This window comes from Perca flavescens, chromosome 24, assembly GCF_004354835.1.
Source record: "Perca flavescens isolate YP-PL-M2 chromosome 24, PFLA_1.0, whole genome shotgun sequence".
Lineage (NCBI taxonomy): Eukaryota > Metazoa > Chordata > Actinopteri > Perciformes > Percidae > Perca > Perca flavescens.
The window spans coordinates 16,554,143-16,571,091 of record NC_041354.1 but is presented as its reverse complement, the minus strand read 5'-3'; the positions used below and the strand labels follow the sequence as shown (position 1 = coordinate 16,571,091).

Sequence of the window (16,949 nt, the reverse complement as noted above, 5' to 3'; positions counted from 1 at the left end):
CATATCCTGACAAAATCCGTAAACTCTCCTGACCGTTTCAGCAGGTTGGTGGAGGGGATGAGGCCGGCGCAGGCCGTGTTGCTGGGCAGTTTCTTGGCCTGCCACCAGAGGGCGTCCGTCTGGTCCACAATCTCCAGGACGTCCCCTTTTATAAAGCTCATACCGGCGTCAGCGCAGGGGATGGCCGGGTCCTCATGGGGGCTGTAGTCAACCATGGTCCTCACGTAGAGCTAAAACCGGAGAAGTTACTTTAATATGATGAAAAGTATATTGTGATGTTTTTTTTAAAATTAGCGTATCAATGATGATGTACCATCGTCTGGTTGTGGACCGGCCTTTCCGTGATGGGAACCACCTTAAACATGATGGTGCCTTGAGACCTCGCTTGCTGATTGGTTGTAAAGAAACAATATGGATTAATCAGCAGATATTATTGGCTTATAGACTTTTCAAAAAATAGATACAGGGCACTGTAAAGCATGGATCTGATTCCGCTTTAAGAGGCCTTATGATTTTAAAGAAAAATCTTTGGTAACACTTTTCATTTATTTTCATTATTTAGGTTACCACACAGGACACAAAGCTAGAATGATAATTAGACTTAATGAATACTATTTTAATCACTGAACAAACAAGGGAGGTGTTTGGTGATTCAGAAGTCTGGAAATAATAGGCGAAAAGGAAAGACAATTTGGCATTCAATACCGTAGATATGGTGGAGGGAGAAAGGATATATATAACATGAATATAATAAAATGTGTGGTCTCATTTTACAGTTAGTATCCATGCAAAATTGACATACCACAACTTGGATGACTTGCTCAGGTTCCATCCCATAAACAGGAAAACCATTCACCTCTATGATCCTGTCCCCTGCATGAAGCAGACCTACACGCACGCATGCACGCACACACACACAATAACAAATTAGCACACCAAATTTACATTCCCTCTAACATGACAAATGAAAAGGTGCAGCTTGCTATTTATATTATGTCTTTTTGTATACTATCCTTTACCTTAAATATAATATAACATAAGTTAGGTTATAAATAAGATTTTTAAAAAATCTGTGCATAATCAACGGTAAACGATCAAATTTGAGCACGGAAGTTCATTCTTGACTGTTCAAATTAATAAAAACCGGAATGAAAGCTGGTAAATTAATCTTTTAGCTTGGATTATCTTATTCTGAACACAATGAAAGTCCAGTCCAAGTCTAAACAAAAAAAAAGATTTACTCTCAATATAATTAAATCAAATTATTTTGACTTCCAGTTAGCAATACAAAAGCTGGGATATGCAGTATGGAGGACACTGTCCTTGAGAGAAAAGGCTCACCACTTCGATCAGCCAGCCCTCCGTGAATCACCCGAGCGATAAAAATCTCCCCTGAGATCTCGTTTCTTTTTATGGTCGCTCCCTGGAACAGAAAAGGTTAAAGACACGGAATAAATAAAGCTGCTATGGTGTGGAGTAGAGATCAAATCGAATCACGCGAATGAAGACAAATAAAACTGATTCTGCGGAAAAGCCATGACAGGATGTAAACATTGGATGAGTGGGGCTGGGAAGGTTTGATCCATGACAGTTTAGATGCAAAACAAAGTAACACAAATGAGTGCTGTCTAGTTCCAGAAATGAGACAGCCGACATCACTGGTGAGAAGAAAGCATGAAGCTACATTTACATTGCTGCTTTTTGGTTTAAAACAAATAACCTTTGCTACGTTTCCCCCTCTCATACACCTTTTTCACAGTAGACATGTTGACAAGTCATAGTAGGAGAAGCACAGGTGTATTCAAAACCATTAATGATGGCTGCATTCCACTTAGGAGAGACCCTGGTATTAAACCATTACTGATGGCTGCATTCCACTTAGGAGAGACCCTGGTATTAAACCATTACTGATGGCTGCATTCCACTTAGGAGAGGTCCTGGTATTAAACCATTACTGATGGCTGCATTCCACTTAGGAGAGGTCCTGGTATTGTGCATGCTGACTCACTGAAATAGCTTACTGGGACACTTGATGGAATTGAATCCATCGTTAAGGTTATCAATTTCAGTTGTGCTTTTCCTACTATGACAAGTCAACATGTCTGCTGTGAAAAAGGTCCATTCCCCCTGCTCTGGCATTTCCCCCTCTCATTCCCTTTGTTCTGGCGTTTCCCCCTCTCATTCCCCCTGCTCTGGTGTTTCCCCCTCTCATTCCCCCTGCTCTGGCGTTTTCCTCCTCTCCTTCCCCCTGCTCAGGCATGTCCCCTTTTCATTCCCCCTGCTCTGGCGTTTTCCCCCTCTCATTCCCTCTGCTCTGGCGTATTCCCCCTCTCATTCCCCCTGCTCTGGCATTTTCCTCCTCTCATTCCCCCTGCTCTGGCGTTTCCCCCTCTCATTCCCCCTGCTCTGGTGTGTCCCCCTCTCATTCCCCCTGCTCTGGTGTCTCCCCGTATGACGTCTCGTTCTCTGAAGCGTTATTATGGATCCCACGTAACTTCTAGGCAAGTCTCGCCCTATGAAGCAGGCCGATTGGTTGGGGTTAGGCATTGACCTCGAGTGGTTATGGTTAGGATAGCCGATTGGCCAGGAGATAGGACCTGATCAAATGGGGTTACGTTACCTTGTGTAAGCATGGACACCTGGCCAATAGTAGCGTGTGAATGCTATGAATATAATAACGCTTCTCTGAGGTGTTACTAACGTTACCATGGCAACTACCAGCATAGGTCAGAGTCTCCATGCTGCCTCCTGTTTATGCCCTGTATATCAGAAGTGAATAGAACCAGAAATGTAGCGATGTAAATGTAGTCTAAGTTGAAATATGAAAGAACGGAATGGCCCACAACACGACGGAAGAAAATGACATGAAATGCCACAAAAATGACTAAAGAAATGTCAGCTACCGCTGTGCGTGTTTGCAGGTCAGCCGCTCTGTGGAGACAGCTTGAAAGGACCCATGATGTCCACTCTTTGGGGTTCTCTCAAGTCGCCTTCTTCTTCTTCTTCCACTTCTTCCGCTGGTTTGAACGACCCCATTTTACAGTGTGGGAAGTGTCCTTGGGCTCATCAGGCAGGCCATTGGTCAGGAGATGCTTGGACACTCGAAGCTCAGCGTGCTTCTTCTGTGGCGAAAGGGCATTCTTGGTTTTCAGGGTAATTTGGGGTGACCCGCGACAGGAAGCAGACTGACAGCTGGTCCCCCGAGAGGTGGAGGGATCCAGGGAGCTGCTGAGGGAGCTGGAGGAGGAGGTAGAGGAAGGAAGCGAGGGGAAGGAACAAGTGGATCGGTGTGTCGGGGATGGGCTCGGTTGCCCTCGGCTCTTCGGAGATTGGCTGTTCTCGGGTGTGCCGTCTCGCCCGGCGGGCGTCAGGGCGTTGCTCTCAGTCCTGGTGGCGGGGCCCAGGAGCGTCTGCAGCCGGTCCACAACCTGAGCGAGAAGGGCCAAGGCCTGCGAGTTGTCCCGCACCGTCTCCGACATGTGTTCGGTTGCGGCAGCCATCGTCTCCCCGAGGAGCTTGATGTCTTTGGTGCTGTTCTCCATGGAGCAGGCGGCCAGCTGCACCGTCATCCTCAGCTCGTCCAGACTCTCCTGCTTGGCCAGCTCCACGGGGGGCACCGGGGGCAAATCCACCCCGCGGCGAGGGCGCATGGGGCTCGGGGGAGCGGTGCGGATGCGAGGGCTCTGGCTTGGAAAGCCTGGAGGCAGTCCTGGCGGGAGGTAATGGCCTGCGTTGGGGTAGTAGGGCACGGTGAGACACGGGGGAGACATAGTCCACCGCCGGGGGGCCGTGGGGAGCGGGGATTGGGCATTGCTGGACTCTCCGGCTTCATCTTCGTCTCCCCCGTCTAGCTCTTCGATGACGTTGTCTCCAACGAAAAGACAAGAGCTGTAGACCGACGGCGCCGAGCGGTTCAGACTTTGCTCCCAGAGCAGGCCGGAGTAACAAACTCTACAGCGCCTCATCGACTCGCTGCAGCACATCACGCACTGACTCGTCGGCTTACGGCGGGGAGGAGGGCACGGCCGAGCTGCCGCCGCCGCCGCGTGACACGGCGGCTCAGTGGGCGGGAAGCTGCCTCTGCGAGCGCTACACCACAATGAATTGTTGGAGTCCAGGCACACAGCGGCAGCAGGGCTCCGGATCCCAAATGCACCGCCTCGGCGAAGCCTCTGCTGGGTCAGACGCCTCAGGGTGTCCCAGTGGCTGTGGACCCCCCCTCTGGAGCTTTTTGGCCAAGGGGAGGGCGCACTGGGCAGCGGCGGCTCGACTCTCTGGTGGTCGCGCAGCTGTGAGACAACAGAGTCACTCAAAGGTAGAGGGAAATGTTCAACACTGAAATGTAACTAAGTACATTTACTCAAGTACTGTACTTAAATGTACAATATGTAACTTTCTGCCGCTAGGGGTCTCTCAACCAAAACAATGGACGGTAAAACTGGACTTTTGATGACGTTGTGAAGTTGCGTGGAATTATGGGAGTTTTTAGTGTTAAACACCTTTGCTGTCGGTTAGAATGCATCAGTTCACGGACGAGTTTACCCATTCAAGTTTATTCACGTTACGTTTATTTATGTTATTCTAATAAAATAGCTGCAGTTTCCCCAACATAATTACAATTTTCTTGATTAGATTTTTATTTGTAGCTGACCAGTTAGCTAGTGAGCCAGCAAGCTAACAGTAGCCAGCAGCTAAAACACAAAATATTTCACATATCAATGTCACCTTTTGGATGGTTTCAACACCGGGGCGGACGGGGTTTGTTGTAACGCTAGCTAGCTACTAAACGAGGCTGAGAGACGGGTGTGGGTGGGGATTGTCGGGGAAATCTCCGCAATAGCAAGCCAGGACGTTCGATGCCTGTTGTGCAGCAGCAGAACATCTCCCAGCTGCCCGGAATGATCTCCCCTTCACTTTTCAGTAATCTTAACTTTTCGTTTTGGTGCTTCACCCACCTTTTGTCGGGTTAATTTAGCTAACCGTAAAGACAGCTAAACGCGAAGGGGGGAGAAATTCGGCAGGGAGGAGATTTTCGGCACATACACCGGTAGCGCTACGGAGATGTAGCTAGCTACCGCTATGGATGGCCGCTGTTGTGACTCGGTGCTGGGTCTGATATAGTCTGTTTCCCGACGTTTAATTAAACTGCCGTTAGCGTCATAAACACCAGGCACAGGAGATAAGTTCTGGCCGGGGGTTGCTGTAATGGAAGTAGCTGGCTGATAGCTGACTGGGGGCTAACGGTAACTAGCTAGCTATATGTCCCGGTGCTGTTGTCAGCTGTCATCCCGACTGAGTCTCTCTGCGCCGGGGGAGTGAGGCAGACAGACCGGGGTGGGCTACTTTGGCTAAATTAGCATTAGATTAATCGTCTATCTATACAGCTAACGTTAACGTTACTAGTGAAGTTATTCGTGGGTTAGCTCAGTCCTGTTAGCTGTGGTCGAAACAGTCATACTAAAAATAACTATTGTTAATTATTGTGTTGAACGATGTTGTAACCTCAATTTTACCCACAAAGCTTTAACATCAACGTTAGCACATTGTAGTAACGTCAAGCTGGTATCGATATTGAACTTTCAAAATAGATAAGGTCTCTGTTGTATTACTGTGATAAAAAGTGGGATGTAATTAATCACAAAATGATGCTGTATGGCAAAAAAAAAAGCAGTATTACGGTTACAAGTATTTTTTTTCTGTGACATTGTATGATTTACAATTACTCCTGAACGTATCATCTTGTTGCCAGTGTTCTGATGGAAGTTAAAGTAACTGGAGGGTGAAAGGTTATATGACGCCACTGACGGGCAACTAAAGGAAAAAATTAAATAACAGATTTCTCTGGGTTTGACATTTGGTGGAAACATTTAGGATAGTGTAAGAACACAACTCATAAAAATATATAACATAGGTATGGTCATTTTTAGACATTTTAAAGCAGAAATGTTACATATTGTACCTTTAAGTCCAAATGTTGAGGTACTTGTACTGTACTTCTTTTCATGCCACTTTCTACTTCTACTCCGCTACATTACAGAGAGAAATATTGAACTTTTTACTCCACCACATTCACCTGACAACTTTAGTTACTAGTTACTTCACACATTGTGTTAAAAGAGCTGCAAATAGAAGACCCAATATGCATACTTAATGACAAACAGAAGACTTGCAAATAGGTATCTTGCAGACACTGATAATAAATGAGACACAGAGGTCTCCTATTATTATTTGGTTTTTCTTTAAAATCCTTTTTCAGTGGTTTCCTTCTGTTTGGAAATCCGAAGCATCAACAGACAATTACTCAAATGAGAGATTATTAAATTCAAACATCTGGTCTCTGTTGGATGCAGTCAGCTGTTTTCATTTATATTTAGCACAAAAAAAGCCTACATATTAAAAAAACCCAAAAAAAACACACAAGCATCTGTTTCAATGTTATTGTGGTCCAGTTCAGTCGATATACTGAAGTGTATGCATGGTTTACAGACAAATGAAAATGTGAAGATCCTTTTCCAAATATGTTTAAAAAAGCAAAATATTTAACTTTTTTTTATTTTTATATTATGGGCAGCTTAACGAGTCAGTTTATCCAAATCACAAAATATATTTTCATACCTATCCCTATACAGATAATTCAGATTTTGATATATTGATCCACGAGACTTCTGTATCTACCCAAATACTGTAGAGTTATAAAGAAAGGACCATTTCTGAACTATATGGCCAAAAGTATGTGGACACCTCCATCCTGTATTTAGGTCACATACCTTACATTATTATAACAACACACAAACCACAGAAAGTTCTAATGTTCAGCTTTATACTGACATGGCTGGGTGAACATTGCCAGTTTATCAGGTACTCCTAAAACTTATGCAACTATTTTCTAGTCTTGTTTCAAAATACATCAAATCAGAGCTTCATTTGCAGTTTTTATATTAGAATTTTTTTTAAAGTGCTCATATTATGCTCATTTTCAAGTTGAGAATTGTATTTAGAGCTTATATCAGAATAGGTTTACATGGTTTAATTTTCAAAAAAACACCATATATTTGTTGTACTGCACATTGCTGCAGCTCCTCTTTTCACCATCAGACATCTCACTTCTGTACCATCTTTGTTGGGAGTCGCACATGCGCAGTAGCTAGGTAAGGACTACTAGCCAGTCAGAAGCAGAGTATGAGGGCGTGCCCTGACAGTACCTAGGTAAGGACTACTAGCCAGTCAGAAGCAGAGTATGAGGGCGTGCCCTGACAGTACCTAGGTAAGGACTACTAGCCAGTCAGAAGCAGAGTATGAGGGCGTGCCACGCTAGCAGCTAGACGAGCATTATAACGTGTATTACAAAGTGACAGAAAAGATATACAACACAATAAAGGAAAGGGGAAAAGCCAAAAAGCATAATATGTAATGCTGTATTTCAGCTGTGTAGCTTACCAGAGGCTGTTTGTTCTTGACCAGGCAGATGATCCTGGTGGCCTCCTCATCGTCCGGCAGCTCTTCTGGCATCGGTGGCAGCACCGGCTCGTAGTCCTTCTGGGCCACCGTATCGTGAGCTGAGAGAAGAGCCTACAAATCAATCAGAAGAGCATTTATTTTTCAATTGAAAACTGCTGCGCTCGGGGCCAAAATAACAACGTAATTCAGGGTCACTTTGGCGACTTTCATCTGCATTTATTTGGGTCTTTGTTTAGCACCTTTTTAAACTGTCCTTCTCCCACATGCATGTCTTGCTTTTTTTACCCCCCCCATCCCCACACACACACACTCACTCATCTATATCAGTGGTTCTCAAACTTATTATTTTTTTTTTGCCCTCCAGTACTCCAAAGTACCCCTAAGAGTGCATGTACCCTAAGGGTGTGACGAGATCTCGTTTTACGAGATCTCGCGAGATTAAAACGTGACGAGATTTCTCGTCGAGGTGAAAAGTTGTCTCGTGAGGCGATGTTATGTCAGCGTGATGGAGCGTGAAATTACTATTGAAGATCCCCCTGCCACTTTTAAATCATTTGTGTGGCAACATTTTGGTTTTCCTGCGGAAATAATAAACGGCGAAAAGAGTGACAGACAAGACGAGCGCAATATGTAAACATTGTAAGAAAAAATGCCGTATACCGCGGCTAACACGAGCACTATGCAAAAACACTTACAGCACCACCACAGCTCTCTACTAACTACTGCACCCGCGACGAAAACATTAAAAGGGCAAACAACTCTAAAAGCCTTTGCATCTCTGCCACCGGTAAGTGCAAGAGCCACGGAAATAACGAGGGACATAGGCGTTTTCATTGCAGCTGATATGAGGCCATTTTCTGTGGTGGAAAATGTTGGATTTCGGCGACTCCTCCACACACTGGAAACGAGGTACGTCATCCCATCACGCGCGCATTTAACTCGCACTGTAGTCCCAAACCTCTACAAAGAAGCCAAGGTCAGTTGAATAAAAAAACTATTTTCCATTCATATATTTCATCATTGAGGATTTCTTCAAATTTTTTTAAAAAATCTCGTCTCGTCTCGTTCTCGTGAACCCAATCTCGTGATGTGTCTCGTCTCGTGGAGTAAGTGTCTCGTCACACCCCTAATGTACCCCCATCTGAGAATCTATACCATAAGTCCAACGTATCTTATTTTGTCAATTGAACAAAGTATAAAGCTGCCAGGAACCCAAATTACAAGAAAAAAAAGACAGGAATGAATCGTGACTGGTTACCTGCAGGTGCGGCTGTCTCAGGAGGCGGTAAAGCTCATTGGCGTCTTCAGAGCATCCCGGCAGCGCTCTGATGTCAACCAGCAACTAAACACACACAATAAACCACATATCCATTATTTTATTTTTTTTTTTTTTTTAAAAGCCTTCTACAAAATAATTGCGAGCAACAAATTGCTGATAAAACCCAATCTGAGGTGTAACCTGAAGTGACAGTCCTGAAGCGTAGTCCAGAGCCGGGGCTGGGGAATCTCGGAGGTACCTCTGAAGACACTCGTAGACCTGCAAAACAACGTCTTGAAATGATTTATGTCTGAAGCAGGTTGAGTATTTTTTCAGTGGGAGCTTGAAGGCACCAAGAATATCCTCAAATACTGTGAGGCTTTTAATATATTATCAAAGCCCAAATATCCCTCAACCTTTTATAGTCCTGAAATGACCTTTTTTTCCTACAGTAACAGTGAAAACACACCGGGCGCACAAGTGATCGCGGGCCTGGCCATTCATTCCACGCTGGTCACAAAGCGTGTGTATGTGTGTGTGTCAGTGTGTATCTGTGTGTGTGTCAGTGTGTTTGCGTGTGTGCGCGCGCGTGTGTGTCTCTCTCTACGTGTGCCCGATCGCGTCTCACGCAAGAAATAGAGGAGATGTCGGAACGATCGCTGCAGCGCGCGGGACAACACTAACGCTACACGCACTGGTACGAACAGACAGATTGGATAACATGGGCGCCAAAATAAAAATAGCAGTGCTACGCTGTTATACATGTGTTTTTACTGTAAGAGTTAGTTGTATGCACATCCCATCCCGTATTTTGAATGCCAGGTGCAGGACAAAAGATTTAATGACGAAGATTTTAGCTCCAAAAATTTTTTATTTGACTGGAAATGGACACTTTTTCTACAGATTTCTTGTATTTTTATCAGTCTTCTGCTCTGCAGCTAGGGTTAAAATATCTTTTTTTTCTTCCCAAGGTCCATTATTTGAGTATGAATGTAAAGAAAATCCTTTTTCCCTGTCAACCTCCAGGAATACAACTTAAACCTGGAAACAAAAACATATTTTAACCCGAAAATGACAAATCAAGAAGGTGTTGTAAGAAAGGTTACCCCAACTACACATCAAAAAGATATGATAAAGTACTAGAATAATCAGTGAAAACAAACAATGGAATATAAAAACTGATGTTAGTATTTTCAGGATGTTTTCTACGGTGGCTGACAGGGGCAAACGCACTGCAACTTCATGAAACACACGCAAGTAGACCAAACGTATTTACAGTACAAAAATGTGCAGCGCGTTTGTGTATTTGGTTCAAATTTATGAATTTGCTTGTGTTTTGTCTATTTGTGTGCGTTTCATTAAGTTGCAGTGCGTTTGCCCCCCCTGTCGGCCACCGTTGTTTTCAGACCTTGAGCAGCGATTGCAGCCAGGAGGAGTTCAGGAGCCCGTGGAGAATCTCAGCTCCGTCAAGGTCCGGGTTCACCGACTTCCTCACCTCCGCGATCACATCGGTCAGGATCTGACGAAGGCCTTCAGCACACAAAACACACACCAGGGGATTATTGATATCAAAATCATAATGTTGGCTCCAACAGTTATTATATTAATGGAATAAAATGTACAAGTGAAGTCCGTCCCCCCCCTATACTGACCGTGTTCTCCTAGCTCACAGTGCGGGCTTAACACCTGAGCCTCCACCGCCTGCCTCATGGTCCCGGGACCCCCCCGACCTTCGCCCCCCAACCCACTCCCCACCCCCCTCCCCGCTGACTGCTTACACGGACCGGAGAAACCTGAAAAAGTCAAAGGAAATGGATAATTAGTTCATCGTTCAGTCATTTATCCCCCCAAGCAAAAATAGCGGGCAAAAAAAAAGCTGAATATTCTCTGATTCCAGCTTCTAAAACAGCATTTGCTGCTTCTCTTTGTCAACTCCAGCGGTGGAAGAAGTATTCAGATCCTTTACTGCAGTAAAAGGATCTGAATACGTCTTCCAGCGCTGCAGGAGACCGAGATTATGAACTTCCACTCGATTGGGCTTGAAGCTTCATCAATCATCTCTTATTATTCTCACAATCAAATCAATACTTTCTGTCAAAAGAGCTGCAAATAGAAGACCCAAAATACATACTTATGACAAACTTGCAAATAAGTAACTTGCAGACACTGACATTTAACAGTGTACTTGAGTAAACGATCTGAATACTTCTTCCACCGCTGCAAATAGGGCTTATGTACACACACTCATGAGGCCTCACGATACGATATTATTGCAATTTTAAACATAATGCAATATTCTGCGATATATATTGCAATTTATTACCCTTTTTTTCCAACTTCAAATTTTTCCCAATTTCAAATGATGTCCCCCAAAAGGAAACTTTGTCGACATCTGTTTTATCTAAAAAGATACATTTCTCTGTTTGTTCATCTAACCTCAATTTTATTGCTGCAAAATGGGATCGTCAAGCAGACAGACTGACCAACACATATATATACAGTACAGGCCAAAAGTTTGGACACACCTTCTCATTCAATGTGTTTCCTTTTTATTTTCATGACTATTTACATTGTAGATTCTCACTGAAGGCATCAAAACTATGAATGAACACATATGGAATTATGTACTTAACAAAAAAGTGTTAAATAACTGAAAACATGTCTTATATTTTAGATTCTTCAAAGTAGCCATACTTTGCTTTTTTTGATAACTCTGCAAACCCTTGGTGTTCTCTCAATGAGCTTCATGAGGTAGTCACCTGAAATGGTTTTACCTTCACAGGTGTGCTTTGTCAGGGTTAATTAGTGGAATTATTTCCCTTATTAATAAAAAAGCAAAGTATGGCTACTTTGAAGAATCTAAAATATAAGACATGTTTTCAGTTATTTCACACTTTTTTGTTAAGTACATAATTCCATATGTGTTCATTCATAGTTTTGATGCCTTCAGTGAGAATCTACAATGTAAATAGTCATGAAAATAAAAAGGAAACGCATTGAATGAGAAAGTGTGTCCAAACTTTTGGCCTGTACTGTGTATGTATATATATATATATATATATATATATATATATATATATAATAGATCCATACTTGGCGTCTGTGTATTGATACAGTATAACCACGGAAAATATTGCGATACTATGCTGTATCCATTTTTCCCCCCAACCCTAAGAATAAAATCTGCAAGGGGCCAGAGTCTACCCGCGGGCCTCAAGTTTGACAACATGATCAATTAATCCTTAGCTGCAGTCTCCCTAATGTGCCGACTTGGAGTTGTTTTGCAGTTTAAAAGAGACTAAAGAAAATGTATCTTTAATAAAATATAGGCAATAATACATAGTAGCTTCCCAGTTAACTGAAAACAGCAATACATAGATTTGTTACTTAAAGGTGCTCTAAGCGATGTCACGCGTTTTTTAGGCTACAAAATGTTTTGTCACATACAGCAAACATCTCCTCACTATCTGCTAGCTGCCTGTCCCCTGAACACACTGTAAAAAAAACCTCTCCTCACTATCCGCTAGCTGCCTGTCCCCTGAACACACTGTAAAAAAACATCTCCTCACGATCCGCTAGCTGCCTGTCCCCTGAACACACTGTAAAAAACATCTCCTCACTATCCGCTAGCTGCCTGTCCCCTGAACACACTGTAAAAAAAACATCTCCTCACTAACAAAAACAAACTGTGCCAACCTGCACCACCAAGCGTAACAATCAGTGTTCCAGTCAATAACCGACAAGAAGGAGCTGGTTGAGCCATCAGCGCAGCAGCGTTAGCACGTAGGCTACTTCCAAGGCAAGGCAAGGCAGCTTTATTTGTATAGCACATTTCAGCAACAGGGCAATTCAAAGTGCTTTACATAAAACATTAAAGAGCAGTTAGAAGACAATTAAAAACAATTTAAAAGCATTAATAAACAAATTAAAAACATTAAAAGACAAGAATAAAATTGATAGTGCAGTATAAGAATAAAAGTTACAGTGCAGTATAAGAAATTAAAGTTAATAAAATAGATTATTTAAAGAAAAACAACATCAAAAAGATAGGTCTTCAACCTTGATTTAAAAGAACAGGGAGTTGCAGCGGACCTGCAATTTTGTTGCAGAGTTTGTTCCAAATATGTGGAGCATAAAAACTGAACGCTGCTTCCCCCTGTTTAGTTCTGACTCTGGGGACAACAAGTAGACCTGTCCCAGACCACCTGAGAGGTCTGGGTGGGTCATAGTGTAGTAGCAGATCAGAAATGTATTTTGGGCCTAAACCGTTTAGTGATTTATATATCGCCAGTAAGAGTATTTTGAAATCAATTCTTTGAGGCACTGGAAGCCAGTGTAGAGACTTCAGTACTGGAGTGATGTGATCCACTTTCCTGGTTTTAGTGAGGACTCGAGCAGCAGCGTTCAAGTTTTTCCAGATCCTGGTGAGACATAAGTCCTTTAACCCTTGATATATTTTTAAGGTGATAATAGGCTGATTTTTTTATTATGTTAATGTGGCTTTTAAAATTCAAGTCTGAGTCCATGACTACACCAAGATTTCTGGCTTTGTCTGTTGTTTTTAACATTGTCGTTTGAAGCTGAGCGCTGACTTTCAATCGTTCCTCTTTTGCTCCAAAAACGACCACCTCCGTTTTTTCTTCATTTAATTTAAGAAAGTTCTGGCACATCCAATCATTAATCTGTTGAACACAATGCGCTTTCATGACTGTTTCAGGAAGCACGAAAGGGAAGGGTAGGGGAGGGGACGGGATGAGGAGGAGGAAGGGGCGAGCTAGCCTCCGTTTTGGTTTGACGATACTTCAGACGTCAACGACAAGTGACATCACCCAACGTCGCTTCGAGCACCTTTAAAATGGAATGTAAAAAGAAATGCACAGCAACTGATTGGAGCTAAAATGGCAATGCTGTAAAACTTTTCACCGTGAATTTACAGCAATAGTTTATTTATGGTACACATACTGCTTTTAAAGTTTAAGTTATTTTGATGTAAATAGACAGTTACAGTTTATTACTGTATTATTTAACCCTTGTGTTGTAGTCCCGTCGACCATTAACTTGTTGTCCTTGTGGGTCAAAATTGAAAATTTACATTTTTTGGGCATTTTTTTTCCGACATTTTTGAGGCTTTTTTGCAATGCTTTTGATGCTTTTTTAAAAACGTTTTTGCCACTGTTGTTTATTCATGTTCAATAAACCTAATTCAAATGGCATTATACAGTGAGGAAAATAAGTATTTGAACACCCTGCTATTTTGCAAGTTCTCCCACTTAGAAATCATGGAGGGGTCTGGAATTGTCATCATAGGTGCATGTCAACTGTGAGAGATATAATCTATATATAATCTATGATTTTTTAACTATTTATTTGTATGATACAGCTGCAAATAAGTATTTGAACACCTGAGAAAATCAATGTTAATATTTGGTTCAATAGCCTTTGTTTGCAAGTACAGAGGTCAAACGTTTCCTGTAGTTTTTCACCAGGTTTGCACACACTGCAGGAGGGATTTTGGCCCATTCCTCCACACAGATCTTCTCTAGATCAGTCAGGTTTCTGGGCTGTCGCTGAGAAACATGGAGTTTGAGCTCCCTCCAAAGATTCTCTATTGGGTTTAGGTCTGGAGACTGGCTAGGCCACGCCAGAACCTTGATATGCTTCTTACAGAGCCACTCCTTGGTTATCCTGGCTGTGTGCTTCGGGTCATTGTCATGTTGGAAGACCCAGCCTCGACCCATCTTCAATGCTCTAACTGCGGGAAGGAGGTTGTTCCCCAAAATCTCGCAATACATGGCCCCGGTCATCCTCTCCTTAATACAGTGCAGTCGCCCTGTCCCATGTGCAGAAAAACACCCCCAAAGCGTGATGCTACAACCCCCATGCATCACAGTAGGGATGGTGTTCTTGGGATGGTACTCATTCTTCTTCCTCCAAACACGGTTAGTGGAATTATGACCAAAAAGTTCTATTTTGGTCTCATCTGACCACATGACTTTCTCCCATGACTCCTCTGGATCATCCAAATGGTCATTGGCAAACTTAAGACGGGCCTTGACATGTGCTGGTTTAAGCAGGGGAACCTTCCGTGCCATGCATGATTTCAAACCACGACGTCTTACTGTATTACCAACAGTAACCTTGGAAACGGTGGTCCCAGCTCTTTTCAGGTCATTGACCAGCTCCTCCCGTGTAGTTCTGGGATGATTTCTCACCTTTCTTAGGATCATTGAGACCCCACGAGGTGAGATCTTGTATGGAGCCCCATTCCGGGGGAGATTGACAGTCATGTTTAGCTTCTTCCATTTTCTAATGATGGCTCCAACAGTGGACCTTTTTTAATACATATAAATAGTTAAGAAAATCATATATTGTGATTTCTGGATTTTCTTTTTAGATTATGTCTCTCACAGTGGACATGCACCTACGATGACAATTTCAGACCCCTCCATGATTTCCAAGTGGGAGAACTTGCAAAATAGCAGGGTGTTGAAATACTTATTTTCCTCACTGTACCTAATTTTTTAGTTACAAAAAAACAGAACTGATGAATTATTTTGACTAATCGTTAAAGATCAGAGGATGTTGAGTGAATCACAGACCGCTGTATGTCAAAGTTTAGTCAGCATACGGTTTTAAAACCTTTTTATTTTTTTATTTTGAATGCTAAAAAATTGAATAAAACACCCAAAATCCAATGAAAGTAATTATTAATTTGACCTGTGAAGAACATACAATGTTCATCCATGCAGCCATGTTAATTTTGGGGCAATTTGGTTGAAGGAAACCCATATTTCTGATATAATAACTTTGAAAACAGGTCTAAAACGCAAGGGTTAAACTTACAGTAATAGTATTATTTGAATTCACAGTAATAAACTGGCTGCAGTGTAATTCCCACCTTTTCCTTTATTTTCCCAAGATGCATTGGTGTTAAAAGTAAATACCTGTAATCGATAACATTTGCAGATAGTCGCTGTAATAGTATTATTTTCTCCCAGAATGCATTGCCAATTACAGTATGATCCTGTATAACATCAAAACAGTCAGATAGTGTGAGACTTTAGCTGTAAATGTGTACACATCAAAGGTTTACAGTGCACATTTTCCTGATGGTACTTACATACTTTTAATTGAGGAACATTTTCAATGCGGGATGTAAATAAAGGCGCTGACACACCAAGACGATAATCGTCCGTTGGACAGTCTGGCGAGGTCAGTGACTCGAGTCCGTTTGGTGTGTTCCCTGCCATCACCAGTCGAAGGAGCTTTAATTTGGGCCGATTTGACCTCTTGAATCGGCCAGTGGGCAGTCGGACTCAAAGACCAATCTGATTGGTGGAGTGCTAGCCCTTAACTAGTGAATCAGTGCACTTATGTTACAACACTTATGAACGCCTCTCACAATCTGACAAAAATCTTTCAAACTGGCCTATGTCAATCAAAAAAACAGACCAATTCAGCAAATGCCTGGCCTATTTGTCGCTTAAAATGTTTTCAGAAACACGTTTCGGTGAACTATTTTCGTAAAATACGAGATTGTATCCCGAACGTGCCGCCGTTGTCGTCTTTGAAATTCGGGAGAAGCTGAACCCATGTGACGCGTTCGTTTGTCATTTCCGGTTTTGATTTTTTTTCGGGGGCGACAATACAGATTAGCGCCGCTGTCAGTACCCGATCCGTTCCATCTGCACAATCCGTTCTGCGCATGCGCAAGATGTTCACACACGCGCAGATGATAATACCGTTTTACGACCTGCCCGATCTGTTCCACGCTAGCCTCCACCCAAGCTAACGTTAGTTTAGCTAACAGCTAATTTGGCTAACTGCTAGCCGACAAATAATGCATGCGCAGAACGGATCGTGCAGGCAGAACGGACAGCTAGATTCAGTCTAAAATAACGTTAAGTCAAACATAATGGGAAAAGCAGGCTACAGCAAAATTAAGACTTTACAGTAACAATAAAGACAAGTATTGAGTGATTGTATTTTAAATGAGCACAAGTAAAGCAGAACTGACGTAACAGCTGTTATATATGTTAACGTTTGTTTTGAAGTTTTATTTTTAGGGTCTTTTAAAAGTCTGCATGCTGTCTCAGCTAGCGGTTAGCCGAATTAGCTGTTAGCTAAACTAACGTTAGCTTAACTGTGGAGGCTGACGGATGGCAGACCGCTACAATCAGCTAGCGGTTAGCCAAATGAGCTATTAGCTAAACTAAAGTTAGCTTCCCGGTGG

General features: G+C 42.7%; 1 protein-coding gene across 1 annotated transcript in view; it reads right to left on the bottom strand.

Annotated features, from left to right (window-relative positions):
- Nucleotides 1–10,436, bottom strand: part of mpp4b (MAGUK p55 scaffold protein 4b) — a 30,550-nt gene extending 20,114 nt beyond the window's left edge. The window contains exons 1-9 of the mRNA XM_028571441.1: nucleotides 10,369–10,436; nucleotides 10,125–10,246; nucleotides 8,918–8,995; nucleotides 8,717–8,800; nucleotides 7,438–7,569; nucleotides 1,342–1,423; nucleotides 803–888; nucleotides 314–388; nucleotides 34–230 (exon numbers count right to left, since the gene is read on the bottom strand). Coding sequence (XP_028427242.1) covers nucleotides 34–230; nucleotides 314–388; nucleotides 803–888; nucleotides 1,342–1,423; nucleotides 7,438–7,569; nucleotides 8,717–8,800; nucleotides 8,918–8,995; nucleotides 10,125–10,246; nucleotides 10,369–10,426 — 914 coding nt within the window. The 5' untranslated portion in view covers nucleotides 10,427–10,436. The remainder of the gene's footprint in view (nucleotides 1–33; nucleotides 231–313; nucleotides 389–802; nucleotides 889–1,341; nucleotides 1,424–7,437; nucleotides 7,570–8,716; nucleotides 8,801–8,917; nucleotides 8,996–10,124; nucleotides 10,247–10,368) is intronic.
- Nucleotides 10,437–16,949: the final 6,513 nt, after the last annotated feature.